Source organism: Lolium rigidum, chromosome 6 (genome assembly GCF_022539505.1).
Source record: "Lolium rigidum isolate FL_2022 chromosome 6, APGP_CSIRO_Lrig_0.1, whole genome shotgun sequence".
Lineage (NCBI taxonomy): Eukaryota > Viridiplantae > Streptophyta > Magnoliopsida > Poales > Poaceae > Lolium > Lolium rigidum.
Genome location: NC_061513.1, coordinates 186,220,266 through 186,241,156, shown reverse-complemented (window position 1 = coordinate 186,241,156; position 20,891 = coordinate 186,220,266). Strand labels below are relative to the sequence as shown.

Below are 20,891 nucleotides of genomic sequence, written 5' to 3'. Positions count from 1 at the left end.
TATTTTGAATTTTTGAAAATAATCTAAGCCTTATTTATTGAAGTAGAGGTATTTTATTTTTTCTATATAATTAGCAAAATATTAAATAGTTAACTTTGACCCGAAAACTATATGCATCCTATTTAGAAAAGAACGCAGTAATAAATTGTAAAAAAAATAAATTCCGGCCGTCCCCACGGATAGCTGTAAAATAGCACCGCCGACATAAATAATTGCCGCATAAGCTAAAGAAACAACACAATTTATTTTACCTTCTCGGAGTTCACAGCCTCCGTAGCCGGAGCGAGCCTTCTTCTTTTCCTTGCCAGCCCAGTCTCTTTCCCCTTCTCCACGCTTCGCTTCCCTTCGCTCCTCTCCTCGCCCAATTTTTTTAAACCCCCATCCGACCACCTCCCTCGTCGGCTTCCGCCTTCCGATCAGAGACCCACACACACCTGGGAGTTTCTCTAATGGCGTCCCACATCATTCTGCCCAAGGAGGAGGAGGCGGAGCAGGAGGCGGGGCGCGGCGCGGCGGCGGAGGCGGACCACGGCCCGCCGGAGACGCGCGGGTACCGGCACATGGAGACGGCCCCGAAGCCGCTCCCGTTCTCGGCCACGTGCGTGCGGATCTCCCGCGACTCCTACCCCAACCTCCGCGCGCTCCGCAACGCCTCCGCCATGAACCTCCCCGACGACGACGCCGCCTACATCAAGCTCGACGAGGGCGACTACGGATACGTCCTCGACGACGTCCAGCACCTCACCGACTACCTCCCCGAACTCCCCGTGAGCAGCGCCGACACCCACTCTCCTCCACCCCTGCTCTCTCGTTTGCTCCGGTTGCCGGATTCCGCCGAAATTTCTAGAAAATGCGTTGTTGCTTGTGCTGGGTAGGGGGTGTGATTTTCGTTTTGGATGCGCGAATCTCGAATCTCGGTTGTCCTTTTTCTTTGGTTCTGCCATTTACGCTGAGTTTTTTTTATTGATTATGCTGCGCTTCACATTGACTAGGTACGGATTTAGGTGCTTCCTTTTATTTTCCAAGTTTTTGGGTAATATTTTGTCGATTGCTTATGCTGTCAGCTGTGACTGCGCGAGATCCATTTTGTCGATTGCGTATGCGTGAGTTGTTACTGTTTGAGATCCATTCCCGGACACTTGCAAACTGGAGTATAGCTCTATTTTCTAGGGGAAAATGGAGTATAGCTTCACTTTACAAATATTCGATTGCGCTTTCCCCTTCTCCTGTAGAACAGCTGCATATGCAGATTTTGGGCATCCAGCGTATTTATTTATCTATTATTGGCTTCAATGACGTGTTGAAATGAAGTGTCTGGTTTTCAAGGTAAGATCATATGAGGATTATACTGACGGTTTCCTTGTTTAATCTTCCTGCAGACTTTTCCTAACCCATTGCAAGATCACCCTGCCTATTCAACCGTCAAGTAAGGATTTCCCATCAGTTTTCGGTTGTTATCATCATCTACGCTGAACCTCTTTGTCATGCTCATTGAAAAATCTGTTTACCTGAATAAATGCTCTGTTCACCTATTTCCCAGGCAGTATTTCGTCAATGCGGATGACACTGTACCTGAAAAGGTAAGAAAAGTCAGAATTGCTGTTTCGGTGCATTTATGTAATTGGTGAAATGACATGTTACTTGTGCCGCACCAGGTGGTTATTCAGAAGAACAGCCAACGTGGGGTTCATTTCCGTCGCGCTGGACCTCGTCAGAGGGTATGATGCCTTAGATACGCGCCTATATCATTTGCAGGCAATTCATAATCTACATATGTCTGATATAAGTTCCGTACCTTTTCAGGTCTACTTCGAGCCAGAAGATGTGAAAGCATGCATTGTAACGTGTGGAGGCCTTTGCCCTGGGCTTAATACTGTCATTAGAGAGTTGGTTTGTGGCTTATCACATATGTACAATGTCAGTGATATCTTCGCAATTCAGGTTTGTGCTGTTCTATGTGATGTAAAGTTGTAAACTGCAAATGTATGTTGACTTCTTTTCACTTCATCTGGTCCATGTTGTATTTTGTGTGTTCAAATTGTCACTTGCTCTTGATCCCTGACCTCTTAAACTCTTCCTGGAACTTAATAGACATTTGGATTTGAATTTCATGCCACTGTAGAAGGAAAGAAATCCCTGTAATTTTATTTTACATTTGCTAAGAAATCATTTCTACTGTACTACACGTATAATAACTGCATGTTCTGCGATTTGTGAATTTCATCATATGATACGAGCTAGACGAGTAGAGATTTTGTACGATTGCACTCATAAGTAGTGGGAACTTTTTGAGTGGTTTTCTCATGAAGATAAGTAAAGCATTATAGTGCATTGGTAAAACCAAATTTTGAATTGTAACTATCAAACCTATGCATGCTTCTTTAAATTCAAAACCATTGTATACATGGTTCATTTCTATCATTTGTAACATGTTCAACCAATCTCTTAGAATGGATACAAAGGCTTCTATTCGAGCAATTATCTTCCCATGACACCAAAAAGTGTTAATGATATCCACAAAAGGGGTGGTACAGTTCTTGGAAGTTCACGTGGTGGTCATGATACCAACAAGATTGTAGACAACATTCAAGATCGTGGAATTAATCAGGTATTTAATTGGTGTAAACTGTAAAGTGTTTTTATGTGATCCCACTTATTTTTCGAAGTTAAGAAAAATATCCGTGTTCAACTTATCTAGGTTTACATTATTGGAGGAGATGGAACACAGAAGGGAGCATACGAGATATTCAAGGTAACCACTCTCATGAGTGTGTCCACTACAATCAGAAAATACTCTGCATCGGCACATACTACTTCAGCACCCTCTGTTCAAGTGCATTCTACAGGGACTCGAGCAATACTGCTTCCTTTTATTTATTGACCAAATATATAATTAGAATCTTTTTTAGGGAAAATATCATCAGATTTGTTGCTGGGATGTTTAAATTTTTTATTCAGTTCTGTAACTTCTGGAATTGTTGACAGGAAATTCGGAGACGTGGTCTGAAAGTCGCTGTTGCTGGTATCCCCAAGACAATTGATAATGATATAGCGGTAATATATGATTACTTGCTTTTCTACAGCAAAGATGCTTTTACTGTATATTATTTATTTGGGAGATGAATTGATACTGATTATTGCCATACATTAATTTTAGGTTATAGACAAGTCCTTCGGTTTTGATACCGCTGTGGAAGAGGCCCAACGTGCCATTGATGCCGCTCATGTGGAAGCATCAAGTGCCGAGAACGGCATAGGCTTGGTGAAGCTGATGGGTCGCTATAGTGGTAAGTTCCTAGCTCATCCAATATGGATAGTTGCTGCTACTGACTACTGAGTTCTTGAATGATTTGCTTCCTTGTCCTTGGTGCTTATTCTTTGGGGGGTAAAATGCATGCCAAAAAGGAGTCACCTTATCTTTCACTTATCTGCTCTGATTAATTGAAATAACTTCTACAAATTGTTCATTTCTTGTGTACTAACTGAAAATCACTTATCCTTTGTTTCAAATCATAATGAATTTGTCCTATCGCAAAGAAAAAGCACAATGATTTTTTCCTGTTTATTTTGCGGGAGATTTTTTTTCTTTTTTAGCTATTGCGTTATGCAGTCCTTAGTCCTCACTGTGGTGATTCCTTGGTATGCAGGGTTTATTGCAATGTATGCTACTCTGGCAAGCAGAGATGTGGTAAGTTACTGCCTTCTATGCATGTCGGAGCTATTTGAATCAGCAATCAGTACTAGTTTCTTTTCTTTAATCTTTATATTCTTCATTTTTTTCCTTCTACTTGAGTTACATGCATCACCAATGTTCGGATTTTTCATTCTTCTTGTCCATAATTAGTGTGATTATTTGTTGGATATTGTTGATTTCTTTATATGTTCTGCAGGACTGCTGCTTAATTCCAGAATCCCCATTTTATTTGGAAGGCAAGGGTGGACTTTTCGAGTATATAGAAAAGAGGCTGAAGGAGAACAACCACATGGTCATTGTTGTGGCTGAGGGAGCAGGACAGGATCTCATTGCCAAAAGTATACCTGTAGCAGATCAGCTAGATGCATCTGGAAATAAGCTGCTTCTTGATGTTGGTCTTTGGTTAACTCACAAGATTAAGGTGCCCATCAATTCTTTGCTAACATGAGTTTACATGAGATTGTTATTAATCTTCGGTTTCACCTTTCGTTGATATGCTACTTTGCCTGTACTCTGCGCATTCATATTTTCGAATGACACTGGAACTGCTAGAATGTGCACTAATGGATGTGTCGTTCAAAGATGGCTACGTGAAATATGAAGTATTTTTTGAGGTTATGCAACACCTGCACTTTCTAAAAGCAGTGTTGTATGTTTGTACTTCACTACTAGTTAAGTAACATAAATTAGTGCATCTAAATATGTACGTCTGATTTCAATTTAATATGGTGTTAATATCTCGGAGAACCTTCATGTTTACCATCGTTGTTCCCATTCATATGATTACTAGGATGCTGATAGCAAAGCTAGTATCTCGGTGAACTTTTGTATTTGTCATTGTTGGTCTGAGTCTAGATTACTAGGATAGTGATATCAATAGTCATTTTTTTCAGGATCTCACTTCGCAATTCTGTAATGCATTATTCATTATTTTGTGTAGGATTATTGCAAGAGCAAAAAGATGGAGATGACTATTAAATACATAGGTAACAATCTTATGTCCTTCTCTTCATGGAATTGTACTCTGGTATATTGTTTTGTGCAATGTGACAATGGCAGCCTGTTATTCCTACTGACAGATCCAACCTACATGATCCGTGCCATTCCAAGCAATGCTTCGGACAATGTCTACTGCACTCTGCTGGCACACAGTGCTATTCATGGTGCAATGGCAGGATATAGCTTCACAGTGGGAATGGTCAACGGCAGGCATGCATACATACCATTTCATGTAAGTGTTACTTTTGTATGCCCTTACTTTTTTTAGAGCAACTGACAGGAGCACTGCCTTCTTGGGGGATATGCCCTTACACCCTTACTTTGAGAATGGGAGTAGTATGAGACTTCCGCTTCGCAGTGGAAAATTGGGGTATTTGCTTTCAGGCCACCAGCATTTGCCATTGAAGTTGTATTTTGCGTCATGTTTTTCTTTTGACATACCCAAATTATCAACTTGAGCGAGAGCTGGGCAGCAGAAGTGACCTTGAACCATGCAATTGTCATAGTTGGAAGTGTAGTCCAAACGAATATCTGAGGTCTGCAACTCAAAAGGACTAGTCAGAATTCACAATCCCTTTCCCTTTGTTTGCAACTAGCTGCATTAAGTTGGCAGACCTTCGGTTGTAGCTAAATTCAAAATTCCTCTTTATGTTTGGTCTCCCAGAGAGAGTCAGGGTGCATGATACAAGTAGAAGAAAAAATTGGGTGATCCTCAATTAAGATTATTTGTGTCAGGAACATAATGTTCAGAAGATTCTTCACCTCTGATGCACACTGAATATTACATTTACCATTAGAGTGACTTTGACTTTCTTTGCACAACAGAGGGTAACATCAACGCGGAACAAGGTTAAGATAACCGACAGGATGTGGGCAAGGCTGCTGTCTTCAACAAACCAGCCAAGCTTCCTGAGCGAGGAGGATATCGAGGAGGCCAGAGAGGCCGATAGGCTGGCCAACAGGCCACCTTTGCCGGCAGGCACCAGCGAGCATACGAAGAAGCACTCCACGTCGCTATTGGCAAATGGTGAGAAATAGTACGATCTTAATTTGGGCATTTTCCCGATGATTCTTGTTGTGTACAGTGGTAACTGTGGTCTGAGCCCGTCATTTACGGAGTTTTGTTCTCCTTAGCATCTCCATGTTGACACGAATACTGTTGATGTAGAACGAGTAATAAACGTACGGTACTATGGTATTTGCATCAGACGTGTGTAGGGTAAAGTTGCTTGTGGTGGACATCAATCTGCCACAGTTGTCATTTTCTTAAAGCAACGTCTTTCCCAATTCTTCAAATACAGTCGTTTTGAGAGATGGTGCCGCGGAAACGCCTGCATGTTGTGCGGCAGCTACAAGTCTTTGCATATATTAGTCCTGAGAAGCAACAATCGGCCTACGTTACGTTCCTGCATCTCTCACCTGTGATAGCGATGTCACCGGACGTAGCTCGATCGTGTCAACATGCTATTTTCTCGTTTTCAAACTCAGCTGGCGCGGGAGTCTGATACCAGCCTCAAGCTTGAGACACCAAACTGCAACGACCCGTCTTTGTATATTCTGTTGAAGATCGATCGGGCGATTCGCGAGTTCACGTTATTGTTGGCTGTCAACTGTTTCTACAATCTGATACATGTACGTTTTGCATGCAAGAAGACTCCAGCGATGCCCGTCACGGCCCCGCGTTTCTGCAGCTACACCAGCCCGTCACCGTCTTCGCCGCCGTTACGCTTCCTGCACCATCGTCATCCTTGACAAATGGCATGGAGAGCCTGACAACACCCGACTCTGACGACGATAGCGACGCAACTGGACCTCCGGAAGAAACGCCGGAACGGGAGATGGAAACACGGCAGGAGGCCGACGCAACCGACCTAACACGGGAGGAGGAGAAGCCTGAGCCGGAGACGCCGGAGCACAGCGCACTTGCAGACGAGACGGCGACACAGGCAACGCAGGACGTCGACGCGTTCAAGCCTGACGACGGCAGCGCTACGCCGCCGCCACCGCCGGTACACGACTCGGAGGTCTCCGACGATAACGGGAGCAGTCCACACAGGGAGAAGCCGAAGCCGCCGGCGGGCGCGAGCGGCAAGCGGCCGGACGTGGCAGCTGCCAAGTCGATGCTGCTCGCGTTCCGGTCGTTCTCTCGGGACAAGAAGGGCAAGAGGTCTGGGGACGCCGGCGCGCCGTCGCCAGGCGAGCACCGGCCGGCGGACGGCAAGACGTGGGAGGAGGCTGCCGCGGAGCACAAGGACAAGGGCAAGGCGAGGTGGAAAAGTTTATGGAAGTGATCAAGTGAACGTGCCGTGCTGTCCGCCTTCGTGCCGTGCACCCCCGGTGCGGCTCCATTGAATTTTCTCCCATGTAAATAATGGTTTGTGGCACATATTCTTGGTTCATTCTTTCATGGACTACATACACACCTTGCAAACCTTTTCAGTTGGCGACGTGGTTCGTGTAATAAACAAATTGTTGGATTATTAGGCAATTTCTGTGTGAGTTTAATTACCGAAAGCAACATTACAGATGCACAAGCATACTTAACCACACATATAAAACTAAACACATGCATCAGTTCTGAACATGGAACAAGTGGCAGTGCAAGGTAAGAGAGGAAAAACACGTACATCGCGACCGGAAAGGTCGCACCAGTAGCAGTAGCACCACCACCATGGGTATTGTTGATGTCACCCATTTTGTCGTCGATGAAGCATTCGAACCGGCGAAGAAGAACACGAACAGCAGCGAGCAGTCGCGCCGAGACGCTCCCCAAAAACCTTATCGCCCGTCTCCCGGTGCAGGATCTCAACGGACGGGGTTTCGGAGGCCTGCTCTCCCGGACAGCTGTGCACGCAGTCGCCGGGATGGGGAAGACTAGACAGTAGCGCAGCAAAAGGAACTTCGTGAGAGAGACGGACTAGAGAGTTCTGAGAGCTGTATTCTCCAGATCTGATCTGTCTCCTTGTATAGCCTGGGAGGAGAGCCGACCCGACCGCGTTGCCACGCGTAGAAAGCCAGGGACACGCGGCGAGCATGCACATGCAGGTCGACATGTACCCAACTCAGTTGGTGCACCAAGCAAAAAATTAGGCTTCCTTGTGTCTCGAACTCGAACTCGAGTCACGAAACGCGACGTGCGTGCGTGACGTGCCGTGCCGAGCCGGGGCGGGGCGGGCGAAGGAGGAGGAGTGCGCGAGGGCTCCTTCTATTCTCACTCACTTGGAAGGAGTAGAACAACAACCCTTATATACCACTCCAACTCTCTCCCAACTAGCAATGTGGGACTAAACTTTGTCCCCCAAGGCTGTCCCAAGCTGCCAACGTGATGGGCTTTGAGATTTCAGGAATTGTAGACTACATGGGCTGCCTTACTGGGCTGCATCCCATCTACATTCAACAATCCCCCACCAGATCTCATATGCACACATTAGTTCCATTCATTGTTTAATATACCTGCGCACTTCAGTGGAGACTGTTAAGTTGAACTTCCAGCTAGGCAAGGTGCTACGCTTGACTACAACTGAACAATGGACCATGCCTTGAATTGTCAGTCTTTGTGCAGCAAGTTTCGCTCAATGCCGGCATAGTACTAGGCTACCATAGCCTTCCCCTCGGGTGGAGCTTATAAGTAATACTCCTCGGCCCTTCATGAGCTTACTAGAGATTCACCCAAATCTCCCACAGTATGACCAGTAGTGTCACTCATATAGGTGTGTTCTTCAAAAGATCGGCCTGTAGGACGACGTCTTCGCTCATCAAGAGCCGCTCAGAACACATTAAGACATTGTCAACCTGCCTTACAGTAGCTGTGAGAGAATTGCATCTGCAGCGGAGTGGGAGTATTAAATTTTCTCTCAACTCAGTTGCTCCGGTTTGTTTTCCCAGGTCCTAGTTCACGGAATTTCCGATCACATAGGTTGGGTTACCCCCTCGGCAACTCAAGTGGGTCTCAAACCCATCACCCTCGATGCAAGGTCTATCATGTTTCTTGATAGTCCTTTTGTGAAAGGATCTGCCAGATTTTTAGCACTTTGGACATAATCCAATGCTATCACTCCGGAGTTCTTCAGTTTTCTGACAGACTTCAGTCTCCTCTTGATATGTTTGAAACTTTTCATATTATCCTTAGAACTTTTCACTTTAATAATCACAGTTTGATTATCATAGTTCATGAGGATGGCCGGTATTGGTTTTTCAACCATAGGCAAGTCCATCAAGAGCTCACGAAGCCATTCCTCTTCGACAGTAGCTGTATCTAATGTTGTGAGTTCTGCTTCCATAGTTGGCCTCGTTAAGATGGTCTGCTTGCAAGACTTTCAGGAAACAGCGCCACCACCAAGAGTGAAAACATATCCACTTGTGGCCTTCATCTTAGCATCAGAAATCCAATTGGAATCACTATATCCTTCAAGTCCTCTTGGATACCCGGTATAATGAATTCCATAACTCATGGTTCCCTTTAGATAGCGCATTACTCTCTCAAGAGCATGCCAATGATCATCTCCCGGGTTGGCCACAAACCGTCTAAGTTTGCATACAGCAAACGAGATATCAGGCCACAAACCAATGATTTGAGAGTATCTCAATTGATCTCTAGTTGCCTTTTCATTCTTTCGAAGCAAGACACTAGGATCATAAGGTGTGAGAGAAGATTTGCAAAGCATAGCCAAATCTGCTCAACACCTTCTCAACATAATGAGATTGCACAAGTGTAATCCCATTATTCCCATCTCTCAATAACTTGATGTTCAATATAACATCAGCTTCTCCAAGATCTTTCATCTCGAAACATTGAGATAAGAAGGTTTTTACCTCCTCAATCACTTTGAGACTTGTCCCGAAAATTAGTATGTCATCCACATACAAGCATAGACAACTCCCTCACCCACACCATGGCGGTAATACACACATTTGTCAGCTTCATTAACAACAAAGCCCACAGATGTCAAAGTTCTTTCAAACTTCTAATGCCATTGTTTGGGTGCTTGTTTGAGACCATACAAAGATTTCTTTAATTTACACACCTTTCTTTCTTGACCTTATAGTACGAAACCATCAGAATGTTCCATGTAAATTTCCTCGTCCAACTCTCCATTTAGGAAAGCCGTCTTAACGTCCATTTGATGAACGAGAAGACCGTGTGAGGCAGCCAATGACAGTAGTACACGAATTGTGGTCAATCTCGCCACAGGTGAGTAGGTATCGAAGAAATCTTCGCCTTCCTTTTGGGTATAGCCTTTGGCTACAAGCCGAGCTTTGTACTTCTCAATAGTACCATCAGCTTGAAGCTTCTTCTTAAATACCCATTTACATCCTACAGGTTTACACCCATAAGGACAATCACTTAACTCTCACGTTCCATTAGCCAAGATGGAATCCATCTCGCTTTGAACTGCTTCCTTCCAGTAGTCTGCATCAGGAGATGCGAGAGCCTCTGAAATGGTGTTGACGTCAGAAACCCCCTGGCGGGCAGAGACGGTCAACACGGTAGAGCCGGGAACAACTAGGGCTGCGGCTGGCCCCCGTCCCTCAGAGCGACGGCCCGCAAAGCCTCCTGGTCGCACGCGCCGATGTCTATCACAAGGGCGTGCCACCGACCTATACCTGGTCGGGAAGGTGTGGATGATGCCTCGCTTAGTTCCTGCAGGGCATACACGTAAACATTAAATACGAGCCTCGATCGGCTCTCAGGTTATCCTGTGAATCGGCTCAAAGAGCCGATCCACCCATGATTCAGACGAGGTGTCCGAATATATGGTGGTCCTGCTTGATCAAGGTAAAGCTAATGAGATCTACGACGATTTAGGGTTTTCACCGCATAATCGGATCATCCTACTCAGGATTGGGCCTCGCGCTCGCGCACGGTGACCATAAGCCGATCCTAGACAGAGCCTAAAAACCAACACGAGGTTGATCCCCGGAACATCCGTTCTAGGACTAGCAAACGCCACCCTACACGCCGCTGGATCCTCCAGACCCCTTGTAAGGCCTAACTATTGCGGATGTTAAACTAATCCTTGATGAACAAGGAACAACCGTAACGGATCAGATCTACTAAACTATGATCAAGCGGGGTGCCGCCCCTACACCTAAGATAGGTGTAAGGGCGGCTAGACATGCAAGGGTTGCACTACGAAAGCATGTAATATGAAGATCAATGCTAACCCTAACATGTCTAAGATAACTACGTTGCTTGCCATCAAAAAGGCTTCAGTACGAGCAACGCATGAACAACGTAGGCAGGCTTGTGCTGCCTAGATCGCAAGATGCGATCTAGGCAGCATGATGCTTACCGGTAGAAACCCTCGAGACGAAGGAGTTGGCGATGCGCCGAGATTTGTTTGTGGTTGAACGTTGGTTGTTGTTTATTCCATAAACCCTAGATACATATTTATAGTCCAGCGGACTTTCTAATGTGGGCGTGCACCAAACCGTGCACGAGTAAGATTCTAACTTCTAAACTAAGATGCGATCTAATATGTTACAGATACACGGGCAATTAAGCCCAACTTGGTATAAAAGGCCGATTCACGTATTCCTTCTATATATATATTATTCGAGTCCATCTTGATCGCGGCCCACCTCTGACTCGGTCAAATTCTGGTGATAACACATGCCCCCCTGGTTTTGGAAATGACATTTCCAAAATCATTGCGCTTTCTTTCGTCGGGTCATGTCGTGGTAGAGCAGAGCTGCCGCAGAATCCCCATCATGATGCCTTGCCCCTTCCACTTCTCCACGTGGCCGCAAAATTTTCCTGTTGGGCAACATCTCCTCGGAAGCTGCTGTGGCATTGAATCTCTCTCATATCCCCTTTATTTAACCGTTCTAAACAGCTTGCATCTCCTTCGTCCTCCTCGCATTAGCACCAAAAAACCCTCCGTGCCGCCATGTCTTCTTCCTCTTCCTCCGAGTTTTCCTACGGGTCCGACTCCTCCCGCGAGACGCCGCCGGAAATTCGTGCCCCGGAAGACTGGGACGAGGAGAGCCACGCCTCCTCCATTTGGTCCGAGGACGACAAGTCCTTGACCGGCGGGGATGAAGATCTTCAGTTCCTCGCCGATGGGGAACTGGAGTCAAAAAGCGAGGACGACCAGTTTTCCTGGGACGGCTGCCCCACCTCTGAAGAAGAGGGAGAAGAAGACGACGACGACGACGACTCCCTCGAGGGCTACCCGCCGGCGAAGCGCCTCCGCATGTGGTGGGACGACGACGGACGGCGACGACGAAGACGGGGATGAAGCCCCCGTGGAGGGCTACGGGAGTAGCGACGAGGAGCCCATCGGCAGCGGTGCCGATGAGAGTTCGAGGGTGACGATGAGGGCGAGTGATGGCCCGTAGATTAGGATCTAATAGTATAGGCCTAGCAGCGAGTAGATTGGTCAATAGACCCTTCTTTTGTTCTTCCCTCCTTGAGCAATCGGCTCCCCATTGTAAGAAATCCCAATACTAATGAAGAATTCCCTTAGCTTGATTTCGCCGATTTCTTTCATGCTTGAGTTTGTCGATCGTTGGCCTAATCCATGCTTAGTGACTGATGGCAACGCATCAGTTTCGTGATAATCTGCGAGACAGGCCAATTTAGCCATCCCTCCAAGCTAGCTGGCTCTGCCGACGACGATGACACAGCCGATCTTAGTAAGCTGGCGACTTGATCTTTGAGCAAGCGACTTTAAAAGAGCCCTGGAACCGCCTTGGATGCTCAAACTGATGACTGCAGTAACAGAACACCGCTCTCCAAACCGGTTAGTGTCGCGAGGGCTAGCCGATTCCAACCAAATCGACTCCCAGAACAACGACCTTCAGGGCGAGCTGCCCCCCGAGCCTTAATGAAGGCGAATCAGCCACATGTGCCGACATTAGCCTTAACTCATGACGTAGCCCCAAGCAGAGAACCTTCAAGGTGAGCTGCCCCCCGAGCTTCTTCAGTTCTTCCTGCCCCTTGCCGGCTAGATCGGCTCCTTTCCTTTGGTGGACCTCATGCAATCCATCCTTGACCTGATCTGCGCGTCCAGGCTGCTCTTGGCATTGTTCTTGAAGAGAGGATCTGAGCCCTTAAACTACTCCATTGAGGAGTTCCTCCATTAGTGCTCCATTGACCCTCTGATCGTAACAGTTACTCCTCTTGAGTCGATGGCCATGCATCGGCTTTTATATCCTTAAGTCGATGCCTGCTGCATCGGCTGTGCTCGAAAATCTTCGAATGTTCAGAATTTTTGTTTTTACGGCCGACTTGTGCATCGGCCCCCATACTCCAATACCCATCACCAAAGGATGAGACGCTTCCATTGCATATCCTCGTGTTTTATCCACCTGGGTGCCCCCCCGAGCCGATTCTGTCAAGAGAATTGATGGTATCGGCTCTGTTGGATAACATGTTGAACCCAGGCAGAATGGTGGGTGAGGATAATTTTGGCCGATTGCTGGAATCGGCCTCCACGTTGCTTGCTCGGTGAAGGTTTTGTAAGTTCCTTTCATAAATTTTTGGGGCCGATCACAAGGATCAGCCTCGCCATGTTTGCTCATTGACGTGCTCTTGCTACTCGTTCAGGCCGGTAGACAGAACCAGCCCAATCTCTGACTTTATCATGTTGGTGCGCTTGCTGTCGTCCACCTTGGATGTATCGTGTAACCGTGGAGCACCGAGCTTCGTCGGAAGAACGAGCACCATGTTTGTGCCAGCCGATGTTTCATCATCGGCTTTCCTTTGCTTGGGGCGCCACTCCATTTTCCGTGGACGACCCTCTTCGTCCGGGGTTCGCTGAACCTTTGCAGCCGGATCGGGCCTTGCCTTCCTCAATGTATGCAAGTATAACCTCTCGGCTTCTTCCGGGCCGCGCAATCGTTGAACCCTGCGTTTCGGGAACGGCTGAGTCCATCGGGGCACCACCTTGGCCGGTGATACCTGTCTTCTTCTTCTCCCTCGTCTTCCGAATCTTCGAGATCTTCCAACCGAGGGACTCAGCTCGTTTGCTCTGTGGCGGGAGAGGTCCCAAGCGCTCGAACACGGACACGTTGGCTGCCTCCTTCTTTTTCCGGTTGCATTCCGGGCAATTGCCGATTGTTGGCAATCGGCTCATTCCCGAATCCCAGCGAGTGCTCGAAGAAGGGACAATCCCAGTGCCTGTCCTCGTCGTCTTGCTCCCTTGCCTTTTCCTTGGCACAACGCTCGTGCTTCCCCTCATCGAGATTATGCCGACGATGTCTTCGGCTTCTCTAGCCGGCCGATTTCTTTCATCATCATTCGCTGGACCGTCGGCGTTGGTCGTACTCGACTCACATATTTGTTGAGGAGGTGATCGGAGAGAGGTCGCTGATATCTTATGTTCTTCACTTCTCCCTCCGTTACGTAGCGCTTGCCGGTCTTGGCGGAGCCGATCGCGTGGAGCGGCTTCCTCTGTTTCTTTGCTATGAGAGCAGCTGCCCTCATCTCCATCCTTGCCGGCGTGGTGTCCAAGATCTACCATGTTGATATTGCACAGGAAACCCGGCTGGCACCCTCCATGGCAAGCATACTCCACCATGTTCACGGCGGGAAAGGGGTGCGTGTCGACCTTCATGGCGTATTGGTTGAAAATCAACCGTCCGTTTTCTATCGCCATTTGGATCTGCTGCCGCCACACCCTGCGGTCGTTGGTGGTGTGGGAGAACGTGTTATGCCATTTGCGGTATGGCCTTCCGTTCAGCTCTTGCACCGTGGGGAACTTGTGGCCTTCGGGTACCTTTATATGCTTCTCCGCGAGTAAGAGGTCAAAAATCTGCTCCGTCTTAGTCACGTCGAAGTCGAACCCTTTTGGAGGGCCTTGTGGCTTCACCCATTTGCAGGTCACGGGGCCTGTCGCTCGAGTCCATTCAGCCACTTGCTACCTCCCGATCTCCCATGGCACCTTCATCTTCGTCTGCCTCAACCACGGTCACCACCCGCTTGAATTTGTCCTGGTAAACATCCGGATGGCGCTTGTTCATATGCTGTCGGCTTCGCACCATGTGCGCTAACGAAGGGTAGTCCGCTTGGGAGGCCACGTCCTTGATTGATGATGAGAGACCCACCACCGCCAACTCGATCGCTTCTTTTTCACTTATATGAGCCGAAAAGTTTACGGTTCCTAATGGTCCTGAAGCGCCGGACGTATTCCGCCACTTGTCTCCCGCGCTTCGTCGTACTTGCGCTAGATCGGCAATCCCAACATCGGAAGCCTCGAGTGATACTGCTCATGGAACTGCTCTTCCAAGCTGCTTCCAAGTCCGGATGGAGTTCGGTGGTAGCGATGTGTACCACCCGAAAGCCGATCCTGTGAGGGACTGTGCGAAGAACCTCACGCGCAACTCGTCCGACGCTGAGATCGTGCCCGACTTGTGCCAAATATCGGCTCACATGCTCGATGGAGCTGGACCCATCCGATCCACTAAACTTTGTGAAGTCCGGGAGCCGATATTTGGGTGGCAGCGGGATCGGTTCGTAGCTGTTGGGGTACGGCTTGGTGTAGCCGAACGCCTTCCTTTTCGGCATCATGCCGAACCGATCTTTCGAGATTGCACAAATCTGATCCGCTGTGATGGCTGAAGGTGTCGAACCTCGAGGATTCGCCGGGGTGGCATACTTAACCAGCCATGCTTGCTTTTCCGGTTCTAAGCCAACTGCAGGAGCTGGGCTTTGGAGGTTCGTCGGGGTGGCGTACTTAGCCAGCCACGATTGCTTCTCAGGATCGGCTCCTGACGTTCCTCCCGCCGTTCCAGAGGCCCCTGATATTGCAGCCTGGTTCGAGAGTGCCCAGGCGTTGCAGTCCGGTACGTATGCGCACGAGTATCCGGGCGGGATCTCCTTGGGTGCCTCAAGTAGGAATTGGTAGTCACTAGGATCACCACCAATCTTGTAGACGACGTATGCCGATGAGTTCGGCAGTTCCGGTACTGCCCATGCGAACGGCTGGGGCTGGAGTGGCATCTCTCCTTTGAAAGTCCCCAAAGCCGGTCCCGACGGGGAGTACCGGTGACTCATGATTTCCTTGACGACGCGCGGAGCGACACGCTCCAAGGTGTTCACCGGGCTCTCGAGTGGCGGTGCAGCGAATGAGCCACCATGTAGTTGATCTCCTGCCGCGGCGACACGGTGCGTTCTTCGACGGGGCGGACAGGTCCACTCCATCGAGCGCGCCTTCAGGTGTGAAACCCTTCCACCGACGCCATGGGAGCGGGTTCGGTGGAAGGAGCCGATGAGTTCGGCTTCGAGGGTTTCCTTGATCTCGTCATGCTTCTTCTTGAGCTCATCAGGCAGATCCTCGTACGTGACCGGAGTGTCTTCCGCCATCTCGGATGTAGATGGCGATGTCGTGGATGTCGTCGACTGTCCCACCGGGCGTGCCAGAATGTGTTGACGTCAGAAACCCCCTGGCGGGCAGAGACGGTCAACACGGTAGAGCCGGGAACAACTAGGGCTGCGGCTGGCCCCAGTCCCTCAGAGCGACGGCCCGCAAAGCCTCCTCGGTCGCACGCGCCGATGTCTATCACAAGGGCGTGCCACCCGACCTATACCTGGTCGGGAAGGTGTGGATGATGCCTCGCTTAGTTTCCTGCGGGGCATACACGTAAACATTAAATACGAGCCTCGATCGGCTCTCAGGTTATCCTGTGAATCGGCTCAAAGAGCCGATCCACCCATGATTCGGACGAGGTGTCCGAATATATGGTGGTCCTGCTTGATCAAGGTAAAGCTAATGAGATCTACGACGATTTAGGGTTTTCACCGCATAATCGGATCATCCTACTCAGGATTGGGCCTCGCGCTCGCGCACGGTGACCATAAGCCGATCCTAGACAGGGCCTAAAAACCAACACGAGGTTGATCCCCGGAACATCCGTTCTAGGACTAGCAAACGCCACCCTACACGCCGCTGGATCCTCCGACCCCTTGTAAGGCCTAACTATTGCGGATGTTAAACTAATCCTTGATGAACAAGGAACAACCGTAACGGATCAGATCTACTAAACTATGATCAAGCGGGGTGCCGCCCCTACACCTAAGATAGGTGTAAGGGCGGCTAGACATGCAAGGGTTGCACTACGAAAGCATGTAATATGAAGATCAATGCTAACCCTAACATGTCTAAGATAACTACGTTGCTTGCCATCAAAAAGGCTTCGATACGAGCAACGCATGAACAACGTAGGCAGGCTTGTGCTGCCTAGATCGCAAGATGCGATCTAGGCAGCATGATGCTTACCGGTAGAAACCCTCGAGACGAAGGAGTTGGCGATGCGCCGAGATTTGTTTGTGGTTGAACGTTGGTTGTTGTTTATTCCATAAACCCTAGATACATATTTATAGTCCAGCGGACTTTCTAATGTGGGCGTGCACCAAACCGTGCACGAGTAAGATTCTAACTTCTAAACTAAGATGCGATCTAATATGTTACAGATACACGGGCAATTAAGCCCAACTTGGTATAAAAGGCCGATTCACGTATTCCTTCTATATATATATTCTTCGAGTCCATCTTGATCGCGGCCCACCTCTGACTCGGTCAAATTCTGGTGATAACAAATGGTAGTGGGAGTATCATCCACAAGATACACAATGAAATCATTACCAAAAGACTTTGCAGTCCTTTGTCTCTTACTCCTTGTGGGAGCTTCATTGTCATCTTCATCAGAATTTGAACTCTCATCATCAGATTCCTCATCAGACTCCATAGGAGTTTCATGTATTGGATTAGATTCCCAACTAGACATGCCATGCATATCTCTCATAGGAAATATATCCTCAAAGAATGTAGCATCTCTTGATTCAAAGATGGTGCCAACATGTCGTCCACTCCATATTTCACCACAAGAAATCTATAAGCAATGCTATGGGCAGCATAGCCAAAAAAAGACACAGTCCATGATTTTTGGTCCAAGCTTTCGCTTCTTGGTGATTGGCAAATTCACTTTTGCCAAACAGCCCCAAGTTCGTAGGTAGGAGAGTGTTGGTCTTTTCTTTTCCCATTCCTCATAAGGGGTAATCTCTTTATACTTGGTTGGAACATGGTTTAGGACATGACACGAAGTCAATATAGCCTCCCCCCATCATTCCTTAGTTAAACCCGAAACATCTAACATGGCGTTAACCAAATCTGTTAGAGTACGATTTTCCTTTCCGCAATCCCATTGGATTGTGGGGAATTGGGAGGCGTCCTCTCATGGATTATTCCATGTTCCGCACAGAATAAATTGAACTCACTAGAAAAGTACTCTCCACCATGATCGGACCGAACCCTTTTTATCTTTCTTTCAAGTTGATTCTCAACTTCAGCCTTATAGATTTTAAAGAAATCAAGAGCCTCATCTTTAGTTTTCAGGAGATACACATAACAGTACCTAGTGGAATCATCAATCGAAGTCATGAAATATTTCTTTCCACCTCTTGTCAACTCACCATTCATCTCACATAGATCTGAATGTATGAGCTCTAGTGGTGCCAAGTTTCTTTCCTTCGCAGGCTTGTGAGGCTTGCGAGGCTGCTTTGCTTGCACACAAGCATGACACTTAGAGCCTTTGACAAAGGTGAATTTCGGAATTAAACTCATATCAGCAAGCCGCATCATACAACCGAAATTAACATGACGAAGTCGTGAATGCCAAACATTAGTTTCATTAACACTAGTGCTTACATGGTTCACAATATTATCACAGAAGTCTTCTAGAGAGAAGCGAAACATTCCCTCACATTCATAGTCCTTTCAAACAAAAGTTCCATACTTAGACAGTACAACTTTATTGGACTCAAACACCAACTTAAACCCATATTTCATAAGACGGGAGCCACTAACGAGATTCTTCTTGATAGAAGGGACATGCAGCACGTTCTTCAGTTGCACGATCTTTCCCGAAGTAAACTTCAGATCTACAGTGCCAACACCACGAACGGTAGCATGTAACCCATTTCCCATCATTACTGAGGAACCTCGGGCCTGATAAGAGGTAAACATGGAGATGTCAGCACACACATGAACATTGGCACCTGTATCAACCCACCATTCTGTGGGCTGAGACACCGAAAGAACAGTAGGTAACATATTACCATACCCTGCAGTTCCTTCCTCTGTGTTGCCAATGACCATGCTGACAGAATTTGAGTTCTGTCCAGCTTGACATTTCTTTCTTTTGCGTTGTGGACAGCAATTAGCCCAATGGCCTGTCTCGCCACACACCCAACAAGGATCTTTCTTCTCCGTTTTCCCCTTCTTCTTGAAGTTGGTAGTCTGGGAGACTCCCTTGTTCTTTCCCTTGGACTTGTGGGCATTTTTCACGTACCATATTGGCAGCAGAACGTCCCTCGGTTCCTCCAATGTGTTTGTCTTTTGCCCTCGCCTTCTCCTCAACATCCGGAGAGCCCATGATATTCTCAACGAGAGAACTCATGCCTCTGATGTTTCAGAGAAGTGGCAAAGTTCCTCCATGAAGGGGGAAGCTTAGCGACAATGCATCCCGCGACAAACTTGTCTGGCAGCACACACTTGAGGAGCTCAAGTTCCTTTGCCATGATCTGTATCTCATGAGCCTGTTCTACTACAGATCGGTTCTCAACCATTCGGTAGTCATTGAACTGCTCCATAGCATACAGTTCACCTCCGACATCGGCAGCACCAAACTTAGCGTCCAGTGCATACCACAGTTCCTTCCCATTTCGGATGTGCAGATAAGCATCAACCAACTTGTCTACAAGCACACTTAGGACGGCACCCATAAAGATTACGGTGGCATCCCCGAACGCTTTATCCTCTCCAGGAGTAAGCGGACCTCTGGGAGTACCTTCCGCAACTCGGTGCACACCCATAGAAGTGAGCCACAAGAGGGTCTTATTCTGTCATCTCTTAAAATGAGAACCCGTAAACGGGCTCGGTTTGAGCGCAGCAGCAAAACCAGACGGTGAAAATTGCCTAAGCATATAAGGTTTTTTGGATTGTTGGATTATTAGGCAATTTCCATGTGAGTTTAATTACCGAAAGCAACATTACAGATGCACAAGCATACTTAACCACACACATCAGACTAAGCACATGCATCAGATCTGAACATGGAATAAGTAGCAGTGCAAGGTAAGAGAGGAAAAACACATACATCGCGATCGGGAAGGTCGCACCAGCAGCACCACCACCACCACCATGGGTATTGTTGATGTCGCCCATGGTGTCGTCGATGAAGCAGTCGAACCGGCGAAGAAGAACACGAACAACAGCGAGCAGTCGCGCCGAGACGCTCCCCAAAAACCTTATCGCCCGTCTCCCGGTGCAGGATCTCAACGGACGGGGTTTCGGAGGCCTGCTCTCCCGGACGGCTGTGCACGCAGTCGCCGGGATGGGGAAGACTAGATAGTAGCGCAACAAAAGGAACTTCATGAGAGAGACCGACTAGAGAGCTCTGAGAGCTGTATTCTCCAGATCTGATTTGTCTCCTTGTATAGCCTGGGAGGAGAGCCGACCCGACCGCGTTGCCACGCGTAGGAAGCCAGGGACACGCGGCGAGCATGCACATGCAGGTCGACACGTACCCAACTCAGTTGGTGCACCAAGCAAAAATTTAGGCTTCCTTGAGTGTGTCTCGAACTCGAGTCACGAAACGCGACGTGCGTGCGTGACGTGCCGAGGCGGGGCGGGCGAAGGAGGAGGAGTGCGCGAGGGCTCCTTCTATTCTCACTCACTTGGAAGGAGTAGAACAACAACCCTTATATACCACTCCAACTCTCTCCCAACTAGCAATGTGGGACTAAACTTTGTCCCCCAAGGCTGTCCCAAGCTGCCAACGTGATGGGCTTTGAGATTTTAGGAATTGTAGACTACATGGGCTGCCTTACTGGACTGCAGCCCATCTACATTCAACACAAATGCCACTATTTTGCTTTGGCCCTTCGAGATCAATGGATATCTTAAGGGTGATGTTTTTGAGGTCAGTTGTAGTTATCTGCGACGTTGCATACGTCCATCCGATTTGTTACAGACGCAGAAACGATATGCTGTGAAAATAGACACAAGATGTTGCAAGATTTATGGACATTTGCTACAAGCTTGTGTTTTCCCCTGTGTTTTCGATATTGCATACAAGTTCCCAAATTGTAACAAACACTATAGGAGGCTATGAAGGGAACACTCCTCCAGCAACCCCCCGCGGCATATCAATTTCTAACAATCAGGCCTTGCACGGTTCTGATTATCACGTCAGT

The 20,891-nt window shown here is 47.9% G+C and overlaps 1 protein-coding gene across 1 annotated transcript; it reads left to right on the top strand.

Annotated features, from left to right (window-relative positions):
- Window positions 1–449: 449 nt before the first annotated feature.
- Window positions 450–5,980, top strand: LOC124665261 (ATP-dependent 6-phosphofructokinase 6-like). The gene is made up of 14 exons (XM_047202682.1): window positions 450–767; window positions 1,380–1,426; window positions 1,541–1,580; window positions 1,656–1,718; window positions 1,804–1,941; window positions 2,450–2,608; window positions 2,699–2,752; window positions 2,986–3,054; window positions 3,158–3,287; window positions 3,648–3,688; window positions 3,891–4,115; window positions 4,635–4,680; window positions 4,774–4,925; window positions 5,519–5,980. The coding sequence occupies exons 1-14, from the start codon at window positions 450–452 to the stop codon at window positions 5,729–5,731; spliced, it is 1,695 nt and encodes a 564-aa protein (XP_047058638.1). The 3' UTR covers window positions 5,732–5,980.
- Window positions 5,981–20,891: the final 14,911 nt, after the last annotated feature.